Below are 9167 nucleotides of genomic sequence, written 5' to 3'. Positions count from 1 at the left end.
GCCTGGTGCTGCATGCTCAACTGATTTGCAAGCGTGCATTGCCCTTGCATGGTCCWGGGGCTGTCCCGTGCCTGGTGCCCCGTGCTCAACTGCTTTGCAAGTGTGCATTGCCTCTGCATGACTGTGGTTCTGGAGAGCTTCTGGTGGCCCACAATCATCTGCTTTGGAAGCGTGCACTGCCCTTGCACGGCTGTGGGACTGTCCCATGCCTGGTGCTCCACACTTGACTGCTTTGCAAGTGTGCATTGTCCTTGCATGGTTATGGGGCTGGTCCATGCCTCGTGCCCCATGCTCAGCTGCTTTGCAAGCATGCAAGCATGCATTGCTCTTGCACGGTTGTAGGGCTGATCAGCACCCCACGCTCAACTGCTTCGCAAGCATGCATTGCTCTTGCACGTTTGTGGGGCTGGTCAGCACCCCATGCTCAACTGCTTTGCACATGTGCACTGCTCTTGCATGGCTGTGGGGCTGTCCCATGTTTGGTACCCCATGCTTGACTGCTTTGCAAGTGTGCATTGTCCTTGCATGGCTATGGGGCAGGTCCATGCCTTGTGCCCCATGCTCAACTGCTTTGCAAACATGCAAGCATGCATTGYTCTTGCACGGTTGTGGGRCTGGTGAGCACCCTGTGCTTAGCTGATTTGCAAGCATGCACTGCCCTTGCATGCCTATGGGGCTGACCCACATCWGGCAGTGGGTGGCCCTGAGCACCTGGGCTGCAGCGATGGGCTTAGTGGCCCCAGCAGCCCCACCGCCCCCCGACACTTTGCCGGGCCCCTGTGTCTCTACAGAGCCACAAGCCGGAGAAGGAATGGTCCATCCAGAACCTGAAGATCTACCTTGGCATCAAGAAGAAGCTCCGGCCGCCCACGTGGTGAGCAGCACCCAGGGGGCAGGGTAGCTGCCATAGCCTGTTGCAGGGACAGGGATGGTGACARTCTGGGGACAGCGCTGGTGGCAAGGACACGGATGCTGCCAGCCTTGCTGCTTGCCACCAGATGTCAGAGCAGCCTCGTGGCGCGATAGCTACCGGTGCAAGGGGGACAGGGGAGAAGGAGACAGTGCTGGGCAGGAGATGTGGTGTGGACCATCCGAATGGGTGCATGGAAGCCCCTGCAATGTGGCGCATTCATGAGCATGCAGGTGTRCACACGTGTGTGAGCATATATGTGATCACGGGGAGCTCCAAAGGCTTCCTGGGAAGCTTCAAGGACATCTGCTTCACAGCTACAAATTATTGGGGGGCAAATGTTTGCATGCATGGGTGTGCTCGCATGTGAGTGCATGCAGGGGTGTGCATGCATATGTGTGCATGCATGTAAGTCCGTGTGTGCATTCAAAAGCATACATGTGAATGTGTGTGCATGCAGGTATGAACCTAGGAGTCTGTGTGCACATACATGTGTGAGTGGGTGTAAATGCATGTAAGTGCATGTTCCAAATTGCATGTGGTGCATGCCTGTGTGCACCCGTGTGCATGTGCATGCAAGTGGACAATCCTGACTACATGTGTGTGAGTGTGCATGCATGCAAGTGGTTATTCCAGAATGCTTGTGTGTGCATGCACATGTGCACGTGTGTGTGTCTGCATGCAAACAGGCATTCCAGGCTGCACATGCGTGCATGCAATACTGCACACCAGTTAGTGTGTGTGCATGGAAGAATGCATTGCAAAGTACAAGTGCGCGTGCACACGCGTGTGAATGTGTGCACAGATGTGCATGCATGTGCATGTGCATGTGCGAAGCAGGCACTGTTCCCCAAGTGCAAGCCTGGCTGCAGGAGGAATAAGAGTTAGGCAGGACTGAGCTCCCGGGAATGCTGGGGAGCTAGACCTGCTTGGRCTGGTGGTTTGACCATGCTGCAGAATGTCCCATCAGCAGAAACCTGCCACAATTGCAGCCATGCAGAAGGTGGGAGAACAGGAGCATGAAACCAAAGCTGTAGGCAGAAAGGCCGGTTCAGATAGCAGTGCCTGGGAGGATCCTGCTGGATTGCAAACTGGTGCAAAATGGGAAGGAATTGGAGCAGTTTCTGAGGGCTGTACTGGCCCTGAACCGCTCTGTCAAGCCCCTGATGTACGTGGTGGCTGCGGCTCTGTTTTGCTGACAGATGAGCTTTGCAAAGCGCAGCTAAAGGGAGATGAAGCTAAAACGCCTCCTCTCCTCAGTGGTCATCACAAGGGACCAAGCAGGCTCCTGGGCCAAGCTTGGAGCCCACCTGGTTGCTCTGAAGCAAAGAGCCCAGGGGAAGCCCTACTGGGAACCACGCTGGGTGTCCAGCTGCATGGGGTTGCAGGAGGCTTGCAGGGATGCAGGTGGTTCTTTGGGATGTTGAGGATCACAGGGATGCCCCTTGATCTCAGGGGTACACGTGGCTTGCAGGGATGCGGGAGAACCACAGGGATATGGATGGTTTTCAAGGATGTGGGAGGATCTCAGGTGGCTTGTATGGACATAGGAAGCTCTCAGGTATGTGGGTGGTTTGCAGGGCTGTAGGAGGATCACAGGGACGTAGGAGGATCTTAGGGATGTAGGTGGCTTGTATGGACATAGGAAGGTCTCAAGCATGTAGGTGGTTTGCAGGGATGCAGGAGGATCTCATGGATGCAGGAGGATCACAGGGATGTAGGAGCATCTCAGGGATGCGGGTGGCTTGCATGGACATAGGAAGGTCTCAGGTATGTGGGTGGTTTGCAGGGATGTAGGAGGATCACAGAGATGTAGGAGGATCTCATGGATGCAGGAGGATCACAGGGATGTTGGAGGATCTCAGGAATGCGGGTGGCTTGTATGGACATAGGAATGTCTCAGATACATGGGTGGCTTATAGGGATGTAGGAAGATCTCATGGATGCAGGAGGATCTCACGGATGTAGGAGGATCACAGGAACATAGGAGGATCTCAGGGATGCAGGAGGATCACAGGGACGTAGGAGCATCTCAGGGATGTGGGTGGCTTTTTGGGATGTGAGCAGTTGCTGGGACACTTAACACGGAGCCCTCGGAGCTAAGGGCAGCAGAGAGGGGGAGGCTGCTCTTCATCTTCTCACCTCTCTCCTTCCAGTTGGGGCTTTACTGTCTTCTATGAAAACGAGAAGCACGAGAAGCAGCAGTGGTAAGAAATGGCGGGGGGAACACGGCTGCCGTCTGGGGTGCATTGCCCTCCTGTCCGGGCTTTTCCTTGGAGCAGGAACCCGTCAGGAGCTGCAAAACTCTCTAGTGCCTGGATAAAATAACGGGGAGCCTGGCTCCAGGCAGAGGGGTAGTGAGGGGTGCATGCTGGGTCCTCCCGTGGTGCATCCTGCAGTGCTCCCCATGGCTCGTCCCATGGTGCACCCCATGGCTCATCCCATGGTGCATCGCATGGTGCATCCCACAGTGCATCCCATAGCTCATCCCATGGTGCATCTCAGGGCTCATCCCACGATTCATCCCATAGCTCATCCCATGACGCATCCCATAGCTCATCCCACAGTGCATCCCATAGCTCATCCCATGGTGCATCTCAGGGCTCATCCCATGATTCATCCCATAGCTCATCCCATGCTGCACCCCATAGTTCATCCCACAACACATCTCAGGGCTCATCCCATTGCACATCCCATAGTTCATCCCATGATTCATCCCATAGCTCATCCCACGGTGAATCCCATAGCTCATCCCACGGCACATCCCATAGATCATCCCACAGTGCATCCCATTGCTCATCCCATGGTGTATCCCATGGTTCATCCTGCAGTGCATCCCATAGCTCATCCCACAGTGCATCTCAGGGCTCATCCAAGGGCACATCCCATAGCTCATTCCACAGCACATCCCATAACTCATCCCACAATTTATCCCATAACTCATCCCACAATTCATCCCATAACTCATCCCACAGTGCATCCCATAGCTCATCCCATGGTGCATCCCATAGCTCATCCCATGGTGCATCGCATGGTGCATTGCATGGTGCATCCCATAGCTCATCCCATGGTGCATTCCATTGCGCATCCCATGGTGCATCCCACAGTGCATCCCACAGAGCATCCCGCAGTGCATCCCATAGCTCATCCCATGGTGCATCCCACAGTGCATCCCACAGTACATCTCATAGTTCATCCCACAGTGCATCCCATAGCTTATCCCACAGTGCATCCCATAGCTCATCCCACGATTCATCCCATAGCTCATCCCACAGTGCATCCCGCAGTACATCCCATAGCTCATCCCACAATTCATCCCATAGCTCATCCCATAGCTCATCCCACGGCACATCCCATAGCTCATCCCACGATTCATCCCATAGCTCACCCCACGGCGCATCCCTAACGCACCCCGTGGTGCTCACGGGGCCGCGCTGCCTCCCACAGGTACCTGTGCTGCGACACGCAGGCGGATCTGCGGGAATGGTTCGCCACCTTCCTCCACGCGCAGGTAGGGACCAGGCCACCCAAGGGCTCCCGCTCCGGCGGGAAGCGCTCCCGGCATCCCACCACGAAGGATGCAGCAGCATCTACCACGGCGGTCCCCAYGCCACAACGGTCCCCGTGTCGCCCGCAGCACGGCGGGGCCGTGTGGCCCTCGGAGAGCTCCAGGACGCGGGCGGCGCGGCCGCCGCAGGACTCCAGGTTGGGTAACATCTCCCTCATCCCGCTGCGCGGCAATGAGAGCGAGATGAGGAACAGCGTGGCCGCTTTCGCTACTGACCCGCTGACCGTGAGTGAGCGCCGCCGGGGCCGGCCTCGCCGCCGCTGGCATCTTGCAGGGCGGCCGTGTCCCACTTGCAGCATCCCGAATCCCCGCTGGAGCCACAAGGACCTCCCGCGGGTCCTTGTTGCCGTTATAAACCTGTCGGGTACCGGYGGGAGCGTCGCTCCGGGTGATGCCACCCATGGGTGCTCCCCGGTTTATAACCGTGGCGGAGGCTCCGCTTTGCAGCCCGCGTGCCCCCGGCAGTGCTGGGCGATGCTACAGCCGGGTCCGGGTGTATCCCCATGGGATGCCCAATGGGAGCAAGGGTGCGAGCAGGAGCAGGGCGCACTCCTGGSTCCGCTGGTGCAGGAGAAGGGGCCGGGTGGTGGCGACAGCGCTGTATCCAAGCACAGCGGGTGCTGGGTGCTAACCGWGGCTTTTCCCATCCCTCCTTATCCCAGCTCCTGCGAAACGTCTGAGCTGGAGGCCTGACCCTTCAGGTGGGTGCACGGGGTGCCCTGCAGCATCCCCATCCCTCCTCCGATGGTGACGCGTGGTCCTTGTCCCCCGCGCTCACTGCTTGCTCCCCTTGCACCCACAGGACTGCCGCAGGCGGGGAAGTGCTCCCCGGGACCGGCCGCTTCCCGCTCCGCTTCTTCCGCTCGGGAATTCGGCCGGAGAGGAGGGAGCCGCCTCGGGGCGCTGCCTCCTGCCCACCCTCCGGTTGCAAACCCTGCGGGATGTGGCCAGGCCCCAGGAGCCTGGCCTCCCTGCATCGCTCCGACGGTGTCCGTGGGACCGGATTAGGTGGCGGGACGGGCCCTGCTTCCCCATCTCTTGTGAATATTAAAACTTTTTTGGGAAAACGTTTTTTGGAAAAATTTGGTGCTGGAGGCATCCAGGTCTTTGCTGCTGGTGTGGGAGTCCCACTGCCCATCTGGGGCATCCTGGGGCAGGATGAAGGCAAATAAGGGATTTTCCTGGGTTTTTGCAATAAATGGTGGGGCATCTGGGGCATCCTGGGGCAGGATGAAGGCAAATAAGGAATTTTCCTGGGTTTTTGCAAAAAACGGTGGGGCCGGAGAGGCTGAGCGCAGTGTCAAAGCATCAGCTGGGCTGCCCGGACTGAAGAGGAAAGCAYCGGAGCTGGGAATGGTACGTATGTGTAAGAACACGCATGCAAACATACACACATACGTGTGATTGCACACTCGTGTGCACAGACATGCACAGGAAAGCATGTGTGCATGTGCACACATGTGAGAGTGCCTACTTGTGTGTACACATGTTCAAGGCCACGTGCRCACATGTGTGCACCAGTTTGTACTTGTGTGCATGCATGAAAAAGAACACATGTGCATGCTTGTGAGTGCACACATGTGCATGCACATGCAAGTCAGTGTGCATGTACAGTGCATACTTGTGCTTGCACACATGCAACATCACATGCACAGGCGTGTGAATATGTGTGAAGGGATTGTGTGTGTGCATGCATGTGCATGCAYGAGTGTACAGGAATGCACAACATGTGTGCATGAATCCACACATGCATGCATGCACCTGCATGCACACAGGTACAAGAGCACATACACCCGTGCAAGAACRTATGTGCATGCACACACACCTCCACTGTCCTGCCTCCTGCCCCGCTCCAAGAATCCCAACCCCGCCACTGGAGGGGATGCAGCAGATGCTGTTGCTGCACCCGGATGGCTCTGCAGCCGCATGCGGGGAGGAGCGCGGCACCCTCCTCTGCCCCATGCGGTCGCCGGCGCTTCCTGCTCACCTTTCAGCCTCTCTATTTATAGCAGCGTTGGAGGGCTGTGCGCCGCAGCCTGGCCGCRGCGAGCACGCGGTTGCTGCAGCGGGGGACATGGGGCTGTACGGAGCTGCAGCTCTTCTGCGGAACGGCTCCGGGGGGCAACGCGAGGCTTTCTGCTCTCGCCCTGCAGCCATGCAGAGAGGCAGAGACTGCAGGTCTTGTGTACATGCAGCTCCATGCATGCATGCAGCTCCATGCAGACGTGCAGCCTCGTGCATATGTGCAGCTTCATGCAGGCATGCAACTCCGTGCCCATGTGCAGCTCCACGTATATGTGCAACTCCATGCAGACACGCAACTCCATGCATATGTGCAGCTCCATACACGCACACGACTCCATGTGCACATGCAGCTCCATGCATATGTGCTGCTCCATGCATGCACACAACTCCACGCAYACATGCAGCCCCATGCACACGTGTAGCCCCATGCATGTGTGCAGCTTCATGCATGCATACAGCTCCATGCAGGCACGCCGCTCCATGCGTGCGTGCAGCTCCATGCATGCATGCAGTTCCAGGCATATGTGCGGCTCCATGCATGCAYGCAACTCCACACATATGTGCAGCTCCATGCATGCCCGCAACTCCATGCACGCATGCAGCTCCGTGCCTATGTGCAGCTCCATGAAAATGTACAGCCCCACGCACATCTATGCCTCCRTGCACAGCTGCATGCACAGTCCCATGCATGTGTGCCACCACCCTGTGCACATGTACAGCCCGTGAACACAGCCCCATGCATCTGTACAGCCCCACCTCTGCATGCATGCATTGTGTTTGCATGTGCATGCACTGGCTTGATGTTTGCAACGTGGCCTCTGGAATCCTCATGTGCACTCAGTGCCTGCATGTGTGCTTCATGGCCTGCATATGTGCTGAGCTTGGGCATGCATCTGCCCTTGGAGTCTGCATGCATGCGCCTCTATATGTATGCATGGTGTCTGCATCTTCATGCACTGGCTTGACATTTGCARCGTGGCCTCGGTGTCTCTGCAGTCCTCATGTGCACTCGGTGCCTGCATGTGTGCTGCATGGCGTGCATGTGTGCTCAGTTTAGGCATGCACGCGTCCTTTGGAGTATGCATGCATGCACCTCTGCATGCGTGCATCGTGTTTGCATGTGCATGCACTGGCTTGATGTTTGCAATGTGGCCTCGGTGTCTCTGCAGTCCTCATGTGCGCTTGGTGCCTGCATGTGTGCTTCATGGCCTGCATATGTGCTGAGCTTGGGCATGCATCTGCCCTTGGAGTCTGCATGCATGCACCTCTGCATGCGTGTGTGGTGGCTGCATGTGCATGCACTGGCTTGACGTTTGCAATGTGGCCTCGGTGTCTCTGTACGTGGAGTCCTCACATGCACTCATGCCTGCACGGGTGCTCGGCTTGCATGTGCAGACAATATCTGCAACCTGGGTACGGAGCCTGCACATGTGCTTCATGGCAGCGCTGCATGCTTGGCGGCTGCAATGTGCACTCAAAACTCGCACGAGTGCCTCACGTCCCCATGCTGAGCCCTGGCCCAAAGCAGCACCCTTTGCAAYGACCCAGGCCCAAAGCAGCACYSTTTGCAACGAGCTGCCYGTGCTCAGCTCCYGCAACATGCAGCAAGYGCATGAGCAGGGCAGGAGGGTCCCGACCACGTTGCAGCCCCTCCTGCAGCAGCCCCGCACCAAACCGAGCCGGCACCGCRTCCCATTGGGACCTGTGACGGGAGGAAGCCGAGCCAAGAGCCTGTCTCCGCCGAGGGGGCTGCGTGGATCCTACCTACACCTCCCCGCTATGTATAGCGCCGCGGAGGCGAGCGCCGTGTGACACCTCGCACAGACAAGTGATTAATTGCGGCGTCATTTGCAAGCAGCTCGTTAATGCCCCTCTTCTCTCTGCACGGCCCCCCGCGCACGGGTTTCTCGCCCCTCCGCACCCTGTCCCGCCGTTTTCCAAGGGCAAAGCCGGGGCTGGGAGGGCAATTTGGCACAGGCAGCTCCCCAAGCTGGGAATGGACTCGGCATCACCGGCGCCTGGCCTTAATTGAGGCACCGCCGCACTCCGGCAGACTTTAAAACAGTCATTATTTCATCAGCAGCCCCATTAAACTGTCATGGGCGCTTTTTTTTTCTTGCTTTTTTTTCCCTGCTTTTTTTTCCCATTTTTTCTTTTTTCTTTTTTCTTTTTTTTTTTAAATCTCTTTCCCTCCCCTTTGTTTCCCCCCATCTGCAGCTTTTCATCCTCAGCTCCACCATGGAGGTCTGATCATCCCCTGCCTTTCACCTCCAGTTCCCCTATGGGTAAAAGAGGGTCGGGGGCCACATCCTGCCCCCCCACATCAAGATAGGGGGGGGGTCCCCTGAATCTGCAGCAGGAGGATGAGGAGGGCGGGGAGGAAGGGCAGAGCCGCCTCTCCCAGGGCAACCTTGGCTCTTGCAGCATCCCCATCCCTGGCTGTCCTCCGTGGAGGCCGCGGAGGCCGGGCCCCCGCGGGGGATAAAAGGCTCCGGGCAGCTTTGAAGCGCGCGGCGAGATCGCGGCCCCGCGGCTTGCGGCCGCTCGCCCGGCCTCCTTCCCCATTAGCCGCCCACGCGCTGCTCCCGCCGTAACGGGAGGAAGAAAGGGAAGACGAAAGGACCCCGCGGACGAAAGGACCCCGTGCTGCTGCTGCTGCTGCAG

General features: G+C 57.7%; 1 protein-coding gene across 1 annotated transcript in view; it reads left to right on the top strand.

The window, feature by feature from the left end:
* ARAP1 (ArfGAP with RhoGAP domain, ankyrin repeat and PH domain 1) overlaps positions 1–5333 on the top strand; it is a 24416-nt gene extending 19083 nt beyond the window's left edge. The window contains exons 26-31 of the mRNA XM_026041569.1: positions 792–874; positions 3067–3117; positions 4358–4421; positions 4548–4703; positions 5141–5179; positions 5281–5333. Coding sequence (XP_025897354.1) covers positions 792–874; positions 3067–3117; positions 4358–4421; positions 4548–4703; positions 5141–5158 — 372 coding nt within the window. The 3' untranslated portion in view covers positions 5159–5179; positions 5281–5333. The remainder of the gene's footprint in view (positions 1–791; positions 875–3066; positions 3118–4357; positions 4422–4547; positions 4704–5140; positions 5180–5280) is intronic.
* Positions 5334–9167: the final 3834 nt, after the last annotated feature.

This window comes from Nothoprocta perdicaria, unplaced genomic scaffold (assembly GCF_003342845.1).
Source record: "Nothoprocta perdicaria isolate Ctin4 unplaced genomic scaffold, notPer1 scaffold_288, whole genome shotgun sequence".
Lineage (NCBI taxonomy): Eukaryota > Metazoa > Chordata > Aves > Tinamiformes > Tinamidae > Nothoprocta > Nothoprocta perdicaria.
Note: the sequence above shows the minus strand (reverse complement) of the source record. Positions and strands in the feature narration are given on the sequence as shown.